The sequence below is a fragment of the Lissotriton vulgaris genome, chromosome 3_1 (genome assembly GCF_964263255.1).
Source record: "Lissotriton vulgaris chromosome 3_1, aLisVul1.2, whole genome shotgun sequence".
NCBI lineage: Eukaryota > Metazoa > Chordata > Amphibia > Caudata > Salamandridae > Lissotriton > Lissotriton vulgaris.
Genome location: NC_141689.1, coordinates 980,872,097 through 980,888,631, shown reverse-complemented (window position 1 = coordinate 980,888,631; position 16,535 = coordinate 980,872,097). Strand labels below are relative to the sequence as shown.

Genomic DNA, 16,535 nt, shown 5'->3' with positions numbered 1-16,535 from the left:
GGGTCCTCAACTTACGGTCCCTAGGGTTTCTGTATACTTTATCACATGTTTGCAAAACTTTAGTGAAATACTTTAACTTCAAATGACATTCTCAACGAATAAAAAACACTCTTTATACACAGAACATTTGAGTACATGTATTTTAAAAAGATGATTTGAACAAAAACTTTCTCTTAAATTTCACTGCATATCATAAAGGGAATACAAAGTAAACAAGGTTGAGATTTACAAGCATAGGTGATAAAGAAAACCCAATGCATTTCGGATTCCACTGAACCCTTCATCAGGGGTAGAATAGTACTACAAAACTGAAAACTTTCAAATTATTCTTCAAGACTTCAGGTTCTGCCGGTGGGCACTGCAATGCAAACATTGAAAAACTGAATATGAATTTGGAATAACTATGTATGCTCATTAGAAACACATGAGATTCACAATGGGTGTAGGATTGGCACCTTATTAAAGTAAGAAAAAGAAATCCAGTAAAGAAGAAATGAAAGACCCAAATAGTACAAAGAGTGATTAAAGAAGTCGAAAAAAATTGTGTGAATTGACCTATGTAGTGAAAAAACCTAATTATCCCATCCAAACCGATGCAGAGGTGAAGGTGACTGAAGTATCATATGTACTCACGACTGAAAAATGTGGGAGACTGCCTTTTGCAAAAACTAGGTCCAATGCTATGATTGTGATCCTTTCGAGAGATCTATAAAACACAGAGCGCCAATAAGTGCTCGTCACCGCTGAATGCCTCAGATTACTATACAGGTGAGTGTACTCTGTAAGAGTCTTTCCCATGTAAAAACTCCTTTAACTACAATGGTGGATCCGAGCCTGGTTCGCCACTTCTAGGAGACTAAAACAATTCAAAAAAGAATTACCATGTTGTTGCCACTGTCGAATATCGTTGATATTCCTAACTTTAAGGTAAACTATCCTTCACTGTGGTCCGTTTGTGAATGGCGTGAAGTCGTAATAGTCCCCCTACAGCCTGTGACGCCTTAACGCGAGCAAAGTGCCTAAAGATATATAAGACCAATTTGGGAGCGCACTGGCGCCCCATTCCGTTGCACAGCATGAATGCCTTTTGGCACATTATCCATCAATTCTACCATCATATTTTCAATTTAACTTGTTTATCTCCGTCATTTAAATTTCTCTTCCCATTGATTATTTATCCTCACTCGGAGTGTTAAATGCCATTTTTTCCAGGTTTCTAATGTTTTATCCGCGTCCATCCGAACTTCACAGAGAAAACATGACTAGAGCATGTTGTATTCAGGACAGTGTTTATTTAAAAAAACCCAATGCATTTCGTGCATAATTTGCACTTCGTCAGGGGTCACTATAAATACAAAAAGAAAGTGGAATACCAACATCAGTTGCACGTCTTTGTATCTGATGCACAAACATTACATATTCATTAAGCAAAGTTACCCTGAGCGTTCTACCCGCTGTATGGAAATAAACTTGTCTCCTCACACATTTAAACACCATGCGATCTAAAAAAGCTGACAAGTAGTTCCCCTATCCGTCTTATGCTAACGTGCCTAATATTGCGCAAATATGACATATTCTGTTAACAGTATCATTTCCATGGCGTAAACAATTAGAGCTCGAGCTAAACTCTTCACTTATCTTTACAAATTAAAATCGTATTTGTTACACTGCTGCTGCTATACTAATGCTTAATAAGCGCTTTAAATGCCTGTTTTTAATGACACTGGTAAACAGCCCTGAAGCTTCATTATTCTGTGAGCATGCTGAAATGTTAAAAACGTTTTTCACATACCTGTCGTGAACGTTTATAAAAGCACCTTCCGTGTCACTTTCAGCTGAATATTTAAACATTCGCACTTGCAGAGCTATTCCCTTTTAAACAAACCTTCCCTGTTACCCCGCCTAGTTCCCGCATCTGTTTAAAATCTCGCGCTCTTTTTGGGTTTCTGGTGCTGACACCATGTTCAATTACGCATCTCTACTACATATCCCACAGTTCCTCGTGGCGCATACATTGAAAATATACAAAACTTTATCAACAAAAATGTGCATGTATTATAAAGTGTCCTCTTTCGTGGTGGTATTTTAATGTCCTTCCTGAATATTCGATGTTGTTACCAAGTGAGTGAATTGCCGTATTCTTGCAGAGTCTATTATATTTATATCCACTCCGAGTGAGGATAAATAATCAATGGGAAGAGAAATTTAAATGACGGAGATAAACAAGTTAAATTGAAAATATGATGGTAGAATTGATGGATAATGTGCCAAAAGGCATTCATGCTGTGCAACGGAATGGGGCGCAAGTGCGCTCCCAAATTGGTGTTATGTTCACGGAAGTGCGTTTGGGCATTGCACTTAAGAAGTCTGCACGCTTAAAGATTTAAATTTTGAAGGATATGGTTTAAAAATGTTTACAATGGATGATGAAGGTGTGCATCCCGTCTCCTACCTACATAAAGATATATAAGGACATACTATGTCTTAAAAAATGCTGTGACTAAGAGTGCATGTTAACAGAACGCGTTGATAATAGTAGTGCGCGTACCTCAGTATGTGATGCGTAGCCGTTAACTCCCTTCACTGTTTTACTTCCAATCCGGGTACACCGAATCCTTCGCGAGCTTAATTTAAAGCCACACCTTCACCAAACTTTATTTAACAAATATGTCCACCTAAGTGAAAACTTCCGGGTTAAGCCGCAGACTTGTTGAAGTGCTTACTTTTCACCCCGCTTTGACAATCTAGATGAAAAAAGTTCCTCGTACAGTTTTTCGAGTTATGCAAAAGAAGTACACAAGTGATAGAAAGAAGAAAAAAAGGAAAATATAAGAAATGTGCGAATCCTTTACAATGGTTTCATCGGTAATGACATAGAATTGTACCAACGCGGTGACATAATATATAACGATTAATGTTTAAACAATTAGTATACTGATGCCGATTAAAAATGTAATTGCACTGGAATGATTTATGGAAACCTGTGACGATATTTGGAGTAGAATATTGATTATAAGTAACAAAATTTCTCATATTGATCATTTAAGCCCCCGGGATTCATGGTCCCCAGAAACTTAATCCAAAAGGTTTCTCTGCGAGCCAAATGTGTGTGATGATCTTTTCCACTAGTAGATTCTATACTTTCTAACACTGCGAAGTGGATTTGTGGGATGTTATGTGCCTCCTGCATCCAATGTGCAGCCAAACTGAATGAAGTGTGTCTATTTCGTATTGTGCTTTTGTGCTCTATGATTCTAGTCTTAATCCTTGTAGATGTCCTCCCAACATATACCAAGCCGCTAGGACAGCGGATCGCATATATTACTCCTATGGTGTTGCAATCAGAGTTGTGTCGTAATTTAATCATTTTGCCAGTTTTGGGATGCGCAAATTCATTTCCAACTATAACATTTTCTCATTGGCCACAATTGTGGCATTTACTCATGCCTTTATACCTACAAGGCTTTGAAGATCGTTTGGGTTTCAATAGCTCTCTCATGTTTTTTGGACGAGTATGCGGGGAAAATGGGAGTACTCGTGAATAGATTCACAAAATCCGGTTCATTCGCTATGATTTCCCACCTTTGTCAAATGATTTTTTAAATCATTGCTGCTTGCTCAGATTGTTTCAAAATGAACACCATACGTTCAGTAGATGGTCTACTCGATTTCTTGAGAAAATTGACTGTCAAGTGCAACCACCTCTTTATGTGCTTTTTCCAGTATTTCTTCAGGATAACCACGTTGTTTGTAAAGTTTCATTTGTTCCTTCATGACTCCTCGCATTGCTTCTGATCTGAAGAAATACGCTTGATGCGTATCAGCTGTGATTTGGGTAAATGATCTTTCAACGTCTTTGGATGTGCACTGTTGTAGTGTAAAGCGTTGTTTACATCTGTTGATCTGTTGACTAATATCCTATTGACCTATGTAGTGAAAAAACCTAATTATCCCATCCAAACCGATGCAGAGGTGAAGGTGACTGAAGTATCATATGTACTCACGACTGAAATATGTCCTCTGATGGAATATCATAGAGATTCCATCAGAGGATTTGTAGATCTCTATGTCCAAAAACTGAATACGGTCCTCATGTATGTTATGTGTAAATTTTATCTTTGGATTCTTGGTGTTAATATCCAGTATGCACTCTTCAAGTGTGGATCTGCTCCCCTTCCAAATTATGAGGATGTCATCTATAAATCTGAGAAATAAGAGTGGATGCACGCTCCATTTAGGATTCCTGAGAATATGTTCTTCTTCAAAATGGGACATGAAAATGTTTGCATAGGACGTTGCTCCGGGAAAGCCCATGGATGTGCCCGTGCATTGTAGATAGTATTGATTTTGCCAACTAAAGTAGCTATGGTAGAGTGCAAAATGCAACAATTCTAATAACAATAATAATCTAGAGTGACCTGTTGTAAGCCCCATCCTCTAGGTGCTGATTGTGGTTCGGGCTGAGGGGCTATCTGTGTTTTGCTTGTGATGGAGTGTAAAAGTTCAGTGACTGTTGCCTCTATAAATTCTCACCATTAGACATGATTTACTAATCTAATATTAACAAAATGTGCAAAATATAATGATGATGAAAATATTAGATCTCTACTGCATTGTAAAAACATGCAGAAAATATGCTGAAGACTTAAAAATGTGAAAAACGTGAATAAAAAAATGAAGAGAAATAGTTATATGCTCATGTAATGTAGAAACGTGTTTAAGCAATAAAATGTGGTTAACTTGGAAATGTACTGCTGATTACCTAATGTGCCGCAATGTAAAGAATGCTTAAATACTAAATTATAATAAATACGCTTACTTGTTTAGCTTGCAGATGCTTAACAGTAACGTTTTTTCTCCATTTTATTAAAATAATGTGTATTTCAAATGGGAATAACAAAGTGAGACGTATATTAATCCTGCTAAAAAATAAAACATGTGAAGTATTTCTTTTACTAGTGCCTAATATTGACATGTAACCTTAGAAGAAAAGAATAATGAGTGAATTTACTAAGAGAAACTGAATTTATTCATGTTACTGTGTTTATAATAATTTTAATATGCTAATGATTTTAGTGAGTTTTCACGTAGGCCTCGAATGCTTCTCTTTTTACTCTGTCCGAAAAGCAGGATCTAGTTTAAGTCGTCATTTTAGATCCTATGAGAACTTATCTGAAAGTTTACTTTTCGTGATTGAAAACAAAAGGTCCTATTTGTATTGAGTAACATTTTTGACATAAATGTATCTGAAATAAATAGGTTAGTATTAGATTCCTTACCCCAGGCGTCAGACTGGATCTAGAAAAGTTTGCGTAGCAGTACCCCTGCACGTCGGTAGGCGTCGTCTGCGGCTCCGCGTCCGTCGTTGGGGCCGGGATGACGTCGTCGGAGTACTTAGATGCCGCCCTCGTGCGCTGACGTCAGTTCTTCTTTTTTCCGCGCCAGCAAGCGCAGGTCCGGCGAAAGTGGTACCCTTTTTGTCACTTTTTGACTAAACTTTTTCGATCCTTTTTGGATCCGTTTCGAGTCTACGACTCCATTGGTGCCGGTAGGGATGCCCGGGTTCAAGCCCTGTGCCGACTGCAACCGACTGATGTTGCTTACCGACTCCCATTGCCGGTGCCTACATTGCCTGGGGCACGACCACGATGACAAGTCGTGCTCCGACTGTCGGGCCTTGACGTCGAAGGCTAGGCGGGAGCGGTCCCGTAAGCGCCTCGAGCTCCGGCAGTCGGCCCCCTGCCGCTCGAGGTCCCGGTCCGGAAGGAGGTCGAGGGACCGGTCGCGGTGCCCGAATCATCACAGCTCGGCTAGTCTACACCACTCGTTGGGTCTACACCACTCGTCGGGCTCCAAGTCCTCAGGTAAAAGGCACAAGAAGTCGAAGAGGTGACATCGCTCTTGTGACTCCCCCCAGACGCTCGCACGACGCGGCCGAGGGTTCGGGTGACACCGCCCACGCGGCTCCGCCGGAGCCGCAGGCTACTCCATACCTGCCGGTCCCTGGGCAGAACGTGACGCCGGAGGAGATCGATGCCTTCCTCATGGCCATGAGGTCGCTCTCTTCTCCGTTGGGTTCCGCCGCGCCTTCGGGTCAAGCGGCCCCGACTGGGAGACCAAGCGGGCCGGGTGCTTCGGCCCCGGCGCCGTCGGGTGCTTCGGCGCCGTCGGCGACTTCGGTCCCGACGCCGGAACCGGGTTGCAGCTGGTGGACCTTACCACCACGCCAGCGTCGGCCCCTAGGGTGTCATCCCCGGCGTCGTCCCCGCAAGACTCCGTCCCTGGTCTACCCCTCAGTCCGGATCCGGCATCGGAGCGGCGTGGATAGACTCCGCATTCGGCGCCAGCCGAAGCAGAGTACTTCGAGGATCTGGGTCCATCCTTTACACCTGAATTTCAGGACATGGACGACGTGGGGGACTGGGGGGGTCTGAGGACCCCCTGGCACGTGAGTGCCAGTCATTTCAGTACTGGACACATGAACTAGGGGAAGCCAGTGGCCTGGATACCTCCACAGACACTGGTTTTGTCTCCCCTCCTACCGTGGCTACGGAGGAGGGGGCTGCTTATAGTGTGGTGCTGATGAGGGCAGCCAATGCCTTGGCTCTTGAGCTCCCTGTCACAACAGTGAGGTCCAACATCCTCACAGAGGTCCTTAAACCGCAGGCAAGCTCCCCAGAGCCTCTACTGCCGTTTAATGAGTCTCTCACGGACGTCCTGTTGGGCACTTGGTCCAGACCCACTACAGGTCCCCCTGTAGATAGTACCGTCGCTAGGCGCCACCGCCCAGCCCCCGGGCAACCCTAGTTTCTTGTCCACCCACCCCACCCCCGAGAGCCTGATTATCCAGGCCTCTACTTCCCAATCCGCATTCCCGACGGCACCACCAGATCGGAAATCCAAGAGGTATGAACAGTTCGGAAAGAAGATGTTCTCCTCCCTTAGTTTGGGGTTGCGGTCGGTCAACACTGCCTGCCTCTTGGGCCGTTATACCCACTCTTTGTGGGATACGGTTGCGGCTGTGCTGCCTGGGTGCCCGGAGGGAGCCCGGGCGAAGCTCACTCAAGACCTCGTGGAGGGAAGAGACGCAGCGCGGTACTCTATACGATGTGGACTGGATACCACGGACTCGCTAGGAAGAGCGATTTCCACGTCTGTGGCGGTTCGCCGCCACGCCTGGCTGAAGTCCGCTAACCTTTCGCCCTATGTCCAAAACACCCTTATGGACATGCCGTTTGATGGCAGCCACCTCTTTGGTGGCAAGGCCAAATCCTTGTGCCTGTCGGCCACGCGTCCGCAATCTTCTGCCCACCGCTCCTTTCGTGGCCACGGAAGGGGTGCTCCCACACGTCCTGCCCGCCACGGGCCGCAGACTAACATTCAGCGCGGTGGCGGACGTGGTTACCGTTGCGGCGGTAACAGGTGACAACGGCGCGGCCAGTACACCTCCACCCCCGCAGCATCCGCCTCAAAGCCGTCCTAGTCCGAGCTTTCAGGCCCATTTAACGCCAGTGGGGGGCAGAGTTCGCCATCACCTCCTCCACTGGCACATCATCGCATCGGACAGGTGGGTGCTGCAAATCGTCTAAAGGGGCTACTCCCTCCCCTTCGAGGCGACCCCTCCAGCCATGCCACCGCAGTACCACCGTGTGTCGGGGGATCACTTGCAATTTCTGCAAGAGAGAGTTTCTGTGCCAGAAGTAGGACGTGGTTGTTACTCCCACTACTTTCTGGTTCCCAAGAAGGGCAAAGGGGGCCTACGCCATATCTTAGACCAAAGGAACGTCAACGGCTTCCTCCGGAAGGAGAAGTTCAAAATGCTGACTTTGGCTCAGGTCTTAGCTGCCCTGGACCCGGGAGACTGGATGGTAGCGTTGGACTTGCAGGACACATATTTTCATATCTCCATCCTGCCGGCCCACCGGCGCTACCTGCGGTTCACGGTAGGCCACAAGCACTTTCCGTTTACTGTGCTCCCCTTTGGCCTTATCAGCGCCCCACGGGTGTTCACGAAAGTGATGGCGGTGGTCGCAGGTTATCTGCGCAGGTTAGGGGTTTAAGTCTTTCCCTAACTCGACGACTGGTTGTTGAAGGCGGGCTAGCCCCAGACAGTCGTCAGCCACCTCCAGACTACGGCCGACCTCCTGCACTTGCTGGGGTTCTCTATCAATGTGCCGAAGTCACACCTGTGTCCCTCTCAAAAGCTCCTCTTCATCGGACCGGTTCTAGACTCAGCGCAGTTTCGGGTTTATCCTCCCGAACAGCGGGTTCGGGATATTCAGGCTCTAATTCCGATCTTTCATCCGCTATCCTGAGTCGGTCAGGTTGACGCTGTGGCTTCTGGGGCTGATGGCCTCCTGCATCCTTCTGGTGCATCACGCCAGGTGGCGGATGCGGGTTCTGCAGTGGGACCTGAAGTTTCAGTGGGCCCAGCAGTAGGGCAACTTGTCCGACCATGTCTTGATCTCGCAGGGCACTGCAAGACAGTTGCAGTGGTGGCTCACGGACCGCGATTGGGTCAGCGGCGGGTCCCTCTCCCTACCCCAACCGGAGCACGTTGTTGTGACGGACGCGTCCCTCCAAGACTGGGGTGGCCACATGGGAGAGGCGGAGATCAGAGGCCTCTGGTCTCCGGCGGAGTCCCGGCTCCACATAAACCTTCTGGAGCTGCGGGCGATCCGACTTGCACTGAAGGCATTCCTCCCCTCAGTCCGGGGGAGTGTAGTGCAGGTGTTCACGGACAACACCACTGCCATGTGGTACTGCAACAAACAGGGTGGGGTGGGGTTGTGGACCCTATGCCAGGAGGCTCTGCGCCTCTGGCAGTGGCTTAAACATCCGAGCGTGACCCTGGTGGTTCAACACCTGGCAGGTTCCTTGAACGCCAGGGCGGACAAACTCATCCGTCGGTGCATGAAGGATCACGAATGGCGTCGGAACTCGGACGTGGCGCAAGGCCTCTTTCAGCAGTGGGGAGAGCCTTGGTTAGATCTATTCGCCACAGAAGAGAACGCGCAATGTCATCAGTTCTGTGCGTCGGAATTTCCAAGGCGGCACTTGCTCGGAGACGCTTTTCGTCGCAAGTGGAGTGCGGTCTGTTGTACGCCTTTCCTTCTATACCACTTCTGCCCAGAGTGCTGAAGAAGATCAGACGCGACCGGCCCAAGTCATCCTTGTGGCTCCGGACTGGGCACAAAGATACTGGTATCCCGAGCTACTCCGCATGTCTGTCAATCCCCCGATTCGTCTGCCTCTTCAGGAGGACCTTCTGTCACAGCAGCAGGGGACGGTCCTCCACCCGAACCTGTCCAGTCTCCACTTACATGCGTGGAGATTAAGCGGCGGCAGTTGAGGCCATTTGACATGCCTCCTGAAGTCTGTAATATGATTCAGGCAGCCAGGCGTCCCGCCACAAAATCGGTATACGTCTGCAGGTGGAACAAATTTGTGGCATGGTGCACAGCAAAGCCTGTGGATCCCCTTTCTGCCCCTCTTTCAGAGGTTCTCCTCTTTCTTCTTTCTCTTGCCCAGCAGGGCTCTGCTCTGTGCACTCTAAAGGGCTACCTCTCTGCCATGTCCGCCTTCTTAAGGCTCCCTGATTTGCCCTCTTTGTTCAAGTCCCCAGTTGTAAATAGGTTTTTGAAAGGCATCACTCATATGTTCCCTCCTGTTCCTTTCGTGATGCCTCAGTGGGACTTGAACCTTGTTCTGACTTTATCTGATGTGCGCTACCTTCGAGCCACTTCATAACTGTCCTCGTCGTCTCCTTACTCTTAAGACTGCATTCCTGGTTGCCATCACCTCTGCCAGGAGAGTGAGTGAGCTCCAGGTTCTTTCTTCTCAACCTCCTTTCCTTTCTGTCCATCCGGACAAAGTTGTGTTGCGGGCGCGTCCCTCTTTCCTGCCCGAGGTAGTCGCAGCCTTCCACATCGAGCAGCCCATCACCATGCCCACCTTCTTTCCGCTTCCGCATCCTTCGAAAGAGGAAGAGCGGCTCCACCGTCTGGACCCAAAACGTGCGCGCTCATTCTATCTGGAATGCACGCGCCAGTTCCGGGTGGATGACCAACTCTTTGTTGGTTACGTGGGCGCTAAGAAGGGACGGGTGGTGCACAAACGGACCATTTCTCGATGGGTCGTCTTGTGCATCAAGACTTGTTACTCTCTGGCTAGAAAGGACCCTCCTGTGGGGCTACGTGCCCATTCTACTCGGGCCACGGCGGCTACTACTGCCCTGAGTCGGGGAGTCCCCTTGCAGGACCTCTCTCAGGCAGCTACCTGGGCCTCGCTGCACACGTTCTCAAGACACTACTGCCTGGACAGCCAAGTCCGGAGAGAAGGCTTTTTCGACCGTTCCGTTCTCCAGGACTTTCTGGTGTGATCATTAGTTCGCAGACCCACCACCGGGGTTGGTATTGCTGGGGTATCTATTCTAAGGTAAGGAATCTAATACTAACCTGTTTCTTTCAGATGCACAAGTTACTTACCTTCGGTAACGATATATCTGTAAGAAACAGTAGTTAGTATTAGGTTCCTTACCGCCTCACCCATTCTCCCCGTTCTGCGAACCGATATCTCGGGTTAATGTCATCCCCCTTTCAGGGCCCTAGTTTTCATGAAACCAGTGTTGGTTTTTATCATGGCTCTGCGTTTCTGGCGCGGAAAAGCTGTGTATAGGAACTGAGGTCAGCGCGTGAGGGCGGCGTCTAAGTACTCCAACGTCATCCCGACGCTGGACGCGGAGCCGCAGACGACGCCTACCGACGCGCAGGGGTATTGCTACACAAAATTTTCCGGATCCAGTCTGACGCCTGGGGATATTCTAAGGTAAGGAATCTAATACTAACTATTGTTTTTTACAGATATATCGTTACCGAAGGTAAGTAATTGTGCATCAATACAATTGCAAACCCAGAGAGAGCGTCTGGGAACTGGCAGACAGTGAACAAACATTTTCATACTTCAGAGGAGAGGATGCAAAGTATACAGTTGTTGAAATTGATGGTTCGACAAAAGGATTACTTAATGTTTCCGGATCTCTTAGTGAAATATTGATCACACCATGAGCAGCCCACTGTGGACAACCAATAGAAACCATGATATACTACTGAAATGATACTTTGTGGGCGTAAACTGAGAACTTTAGGAAGTACAATTGCCCCCATGGAGGAGGAGTCGGGGCTGGCTATCATTTGCAATTATCCCTGCCTGGCATGCTATCGGATTGAACTTTGATTACCTATGCCTATCCTATATTGGACTAAACTATCAAATGGACTCAACCTGTACTTTACCGGCTGGGAAAGTGTGCAGGTATAACTCTTCGGCACTCAAATCAGTGACTCCTTACCTGTTTCTTCACTGCATAGTTGGTTTGTAGAAACTAAATGCTGAACTTGATATTTGCCATGTTTTCTCTCTCTCTTATTCCCTAGGTAATCAGCAATTGTTTATTCACCTGTATTTATTGATGTTGTTTGACTACTTGTACTAAATGATTTCATTAACTAAAAGTCTAATTGTGGCTTGTGTTTCTTGACCATTCAATAGAGGCATAGATAAATGGTATACTTGAGCATTAATATCTTTTTGAGTTATTCTTGGTGTGAACTCTTTGTCAATCTCTTACCCTAGTGGATTTAAAGGTGTAGTATCTAACCCTGACCCCTCCGCGCCTCCCCTGCCTCCCCTCTACCCCCGTCCACCAGTGGCCCGTAAAGTATTAGTCGATGTTGCAGCACCCATGATAATGTGCTGCATGGCTACATACTTACAAGGTACCAAAGGTGAGACCTATTGTCTGTCAGTGCTTGTTGTTTTTTTGTGCACAATTCTAATATTTCTCTCTAGCTAGGTTTCAAATCTCTGAAATATAGTGCACTACTAGAGTGGTCGCAGTTCTCCTCGCACCCCCTAGGAAATTATGAGGAGGAATAACTGTGCAGCGAAAGACCTGAACAGTGCGTAAGGGGTCTAATGGATACATTTCCCTCTAGTCCAAGATAAGTCTAACCCGATATCAGACAAGCAGAGGTCTTAACTTCCATCGATGGCTGATGTGTCTGCTTCCAACCAGGCTGTTGGGGGAGAGAAACCTGCAGATTGGGTTAAAGGGTCGATGCCCTACGTCCATGAGTGCTTCCAGATGAGGTATCACCTGTACCTTGAAGGGGCTGAGGGTGCAGAGTCAGCAAGGGGAGCGAGAGCTGAATTATGCACTCTGTGCAGAAAACTGTATGTGCTTGTCTTCTCACCAGGATCCTTCACCCCCCCCCCCTCACCCACCCCGCGCCGTGTGTATCTTATGACTGACTTGTACACATGGGTCATTACAACGAATTAAAGCAAATAACATTGTTTCTGTACTTACCATTAAACAGGAACTATTAAAGTAAGTGACCAATTTTCTACAATGTCACAGTGCCAGAAGTGATTTGTTTCCAGAAGTAACGTTTCAAGGACACTAAATATGCTAGACATTTGTGATGATGATTCGATTTGCTTTTTGCTATAGTTGCATGTAAAACTCAAAAGCATATATTTATCTTTTTTTCAGAGTCAGCTGGATGTGCCATTTAAAGTCAAAGCAGGCCACATAGGTAAGATTTCTTTTAAAAAAAACCTTTGACAAGAGTTTTCGTGCATTTTGCAAAAAATAAAATATTTAAAAGGAGGTTCGATAACCTCAGGATATGTGAATATTGACCCTTCCCTTCCCATCAGTAGGGTTTCTATCAAGTAGGCTCAGCGACATAACGAGCTTTAATATAATGAAGGCGATGACGATGTAGAGTGGCAAATAAGGACATTTCGGGGTGATCTTAAGTGCATCCTGTAGAGTTAAAAACAGCAATGCACTATGGGTGCAAGAAGTTGGCGCACGATATCACTTGCTAGTTGTCATAACAACCCCAGAATAAAATCAGGAGTTTGAGTCTGCATGGGGTGGTGAGAATGTGAATTCCACATTGAGTGACTTTTAGTGTTAATACAGTTGTCGGGCTCTTTTTAATGCATCGGGAGTTGTATGAACAATTAGATAAATTGATGGATGCCAATAGAAGTCGACCTTTTGAAGCACTCTCGGACACCAGGTTAGAGTGCGTTAAAAACCAACGTGGTGTTTTTGAGTTAGAGGCACCTTGTTTCGGTCTAAAACTGTTCCTAACATTCTGATGGCCAGAAGTGTACATTAAATGATCACTTTAGTTTTTGGTCCTTTAAATTACCAGTTTTTAGGGATAGAGCAATCTGAGAGTTCCAAATAATGTATCTTTTGGTTGTGCCAGCGCCTAGCTTTAAAGTTTGGTACGTGGAGGAAGCCACATTGCAGCAGGAACAAAAGCAAGCATTGGCAAAGCCAGTAGGTCTGCATTTTATGTGCTAACTCATGCAGCATTAACACATTAGAGTAAGACACACAAGAGGGAGCCATAAGCTGATATAGGGAGCGACGCGGCCGCTCTGAGGGACAGGACTGACTCCCCGGGATTAGCAGGGAATTGAGCCGGACGCCCAGGGGGCCTCGCTGATGACGGCCGGCCACTGATTGGAGAGCGGGACTGGCCAGAGCCGGCTGCGGGACCCGGGTGCACGGAGGTGCGGCGGGGCTACCTACTGGAGGCCGGGGATTCAGGGGCCTTGCGGGCCTACCCTCATTGCTTGGACTGCTGCACCCCGGCCCCTCCCGCGGAGTACCGACAGTAAGGAGCAGAAGCCCGGTTGTCAGGAGTGCATTGTGGAGGTGAGGCTTGAGGGGCAGGGGCCCGACTCGACCGAGATGAAGGCAGGGTGTGGGCACCAAGCACGACCCTCCAAACAGCATTGGACCTATCCGGAAGGAACCGCGAGCGAGCGCGGTCTGCGGCCTGCACGCGACGACCTTCTGAGGCCTGCCTGGAGTGTTCCCTGGAGGTGAGAGGAGGAGGGAGGCGGCGGACCTGCTGTCAGTAAGGGTGAGCAGTGGGTGACTGGTGGACGGCGCTTGAGAGGCGTTTGGAGACGGGAGCGGCCCGTCTCCCCACGTGGTGTCCCTAGCTCAAGGCCCAGCTTAACGCCTCGCCCATACGCGGGCCCTGCATTGACGGCCTGGAATATCTAACCTGGTGGCAGTGCAGAGTGGTGAGTCGGAGCAGCGGCTCGGCGGCTACGTGACGCACAAAGGTATTGGGAGACTGAAGTTGGTCTCTCCTGCTGGTGTTGACAATTCGGCGGCGCCTCCCTGCCACGCGGAGGAATCCCTTAGCGCCCTTCCACTCAGCGTCTGTTAGCAGCGGAGGTCGAGGTGGGTCGGCATGGCGGCGGCCCGCTTGAAAAAAGACCAACCCGGGAAGGACGGACCGCCGAAGAGCACGGCGCAAACTGAGTCGCCGGTGGCCGACAAGTCACCGCGGCAGGGAACGGCGGAGGAACCTGCCACCAAGGCCTTTATGGTGGAGCTATTCACGGCAATTAAGGAGGACATTGCGGAGCTCCGCTCTCAACTGGCGTCGGACCTGCGAGAGGTCCGGAGAGACGTAGATGGAGTGGGGGAGCGCATTACAACACTGGAAGAGCACGATCTGGGAGCAGCAGAGGACATACACCAGCTCCAACAAGATTTCAGAAGGCTGACGGAACAGAATCTTGACCTTCAGGTCCACGCTGAGGACTTAGAAAACCGATTCCGTCGAAACAATATAAGAATTCGTGCAGTACCGTGGAAAGGTGAGGGATCAGACTTGCCGGAGTACGTGGAGGCCCTGTTTAAGCAGGTTCTGGGTGATGAGGAAGTGCAGGAGATACTTATGGACAGAGTGCACCGCGTGGGATTGCCGCGGGGGCCGAAGGCCCCGCCACCCGACATCCTTGTCTGCGTACATGATTTTCAACTGAAAGAGAGAATCCTCAGAAGGACCCGCAACACGAAGTCCCTGCAGTTCCGAGATCATCATCCCTTGCTTATTCAGGATTTGGCGGCATCGACATTACAGAAGCGGAGGGAATTCAAACCGGTGACCGCCCACCTGAGGGATCTCAACATTGCTTATGCCTGGGGTCACCCGTTCCGACTTATCTTCCGCTGGCAGAACAAACTGGTCCAAGTTCACTCACTTACAACTGCCATGGAGCTCTTGGGCATGGACCAGCAAGTGCCCAAGAAGGGGGATGCGAGCGAGGCTCCAAGACGGCGGCGGTGTTCTTCGGAATGGCAGAAGGTTGGCGGGTCTGGCACGACGAAGGGACCTGACCCCTTGGCGCGCCTCCAGGAGAGGGGGGCTGCGGTAGCCTCTGTGGCCCTCGTGACGGAAGCAGCGGCGGACGGTAATGCAGAGGTACCGTGAGGTCCTGGGAGGGCGAATTGATGGCGTCGGAGGGGACTAGCCCCTACAGGTACATCTTGAACTTTATGTCCAACTGCGTGAGTGAGTCCCGCATCGGGAGTTGGAGGGTTGAAGATTGGGACCACCTACCCTTGCCCTTGAGGGCAAGGGTACAAACTTGTGTTACGAACATTCGTATGTTACTATCACCTTTTTTTATTCTGCTTTGTTTTGTTGGGGTTGGGCGGTGAATGGGTGGGGGGTGTTCAGAGTGGGAGGGGGGTAGGGGAGGGGGGGCTCCGCATCAGACGCTGGGGGACCATGGAGGAGTCTATTCTGAGCTGTCCCGTGCTAGCGGTGGGAGGGTTTCTGGCTGGATGGCAGGGGGCTTGCGGCACACCCAGGAGAGAGCCTGCAGTGATAGAGTTCCTAATTTGATTGTGGGATGATGATTAAAGAACTGAAGGTGGTGAGCCTCAATGTTCGTGGGCTCAACAATCCTGTGAAGCGTTCAGCAGTTCTCTCCCTGCTTGAGAATGGGGGAGGGGATGTCTGCCTTCTTGCAGCTCCTCCCTAAGGATGAACGGCGCATACGCGACAGGCGTTACCCGCTGCAGTTGTGGTCCTCGGGCCCTGCCAAGAAAAATGGGGTAGCCTTGCTGTTTAGCGCGCGAACGAGATGCAAAGTGCTGGCACAGCTAGTAGATATTAGAGGGAGGTTTTTGGCGGTGCGAGTGCAGTGGGGGGACACGATCTTCACCATATGATTCTCTGTATGTCCCGAATACTCAACAAGAGCCGTTCTTGTGCATGGCCTTAGCGCAGGTGCTCGCTTCCCCTGATGCGCTCCTCTTGATAGGTGGGGATTTTAACCTGGTCATGGACGAGGGACTGGACCGATTTGAACATAGGGCGTATCACTCCGGTGCATGGTCCAAAGAGGGGAAGCAATGGCTGGCAGACGGTGGACTCCATGACGTGTGGCGGGTGCAACACCCACAAGAGCGTGACTACACTTACTACTCCGCTGCGCACAAGACGTATGCACGTCTTGACCACTTCCTTGCCATGCCGGCGCTTCTGCCGCACCTCTCGGATGCCGACATTGCTCCCCGTTCTCTCTCCGACCATGCGCCTCTATCAGTAATGATTACCTTGGGCAGCCCACGTCCCCCCTCGACGGGATGGCGACTTCGAGACTCTATGCTGCACGCTGACTCTGTAGTTACGAAG

The 16,535-nt window shown here is 48.8% G+C and overlaps 1 protein-coding gene across 4 annotated transcripts in view; it reads left to right on the top strand.

Annotated features, from left to right (window-relative positions):
- The window catches only part of VPS13A (vacuolar protein sorting 13 homolog A), a 2,146,181-nt gene that overhangs the window by 76,595 nt on the left and 2,053,051 nt on the right, over positions 1-16,535 (top strand). For all 4 annotated transcript variants that reach the window (XM_086961343.1, XM_086961342.1, XM_086961345.1 and 1 more), the window contains exon 3: positions 12,557-12,599. In XM_086961343.1, the coding sequence (XP_086817469.1) occupies positions 12,557-12,599 (43 nt within the window). The remainder of the gene's footprint in view (positions 1-12,556; positions 12,600-16,535) is intronic.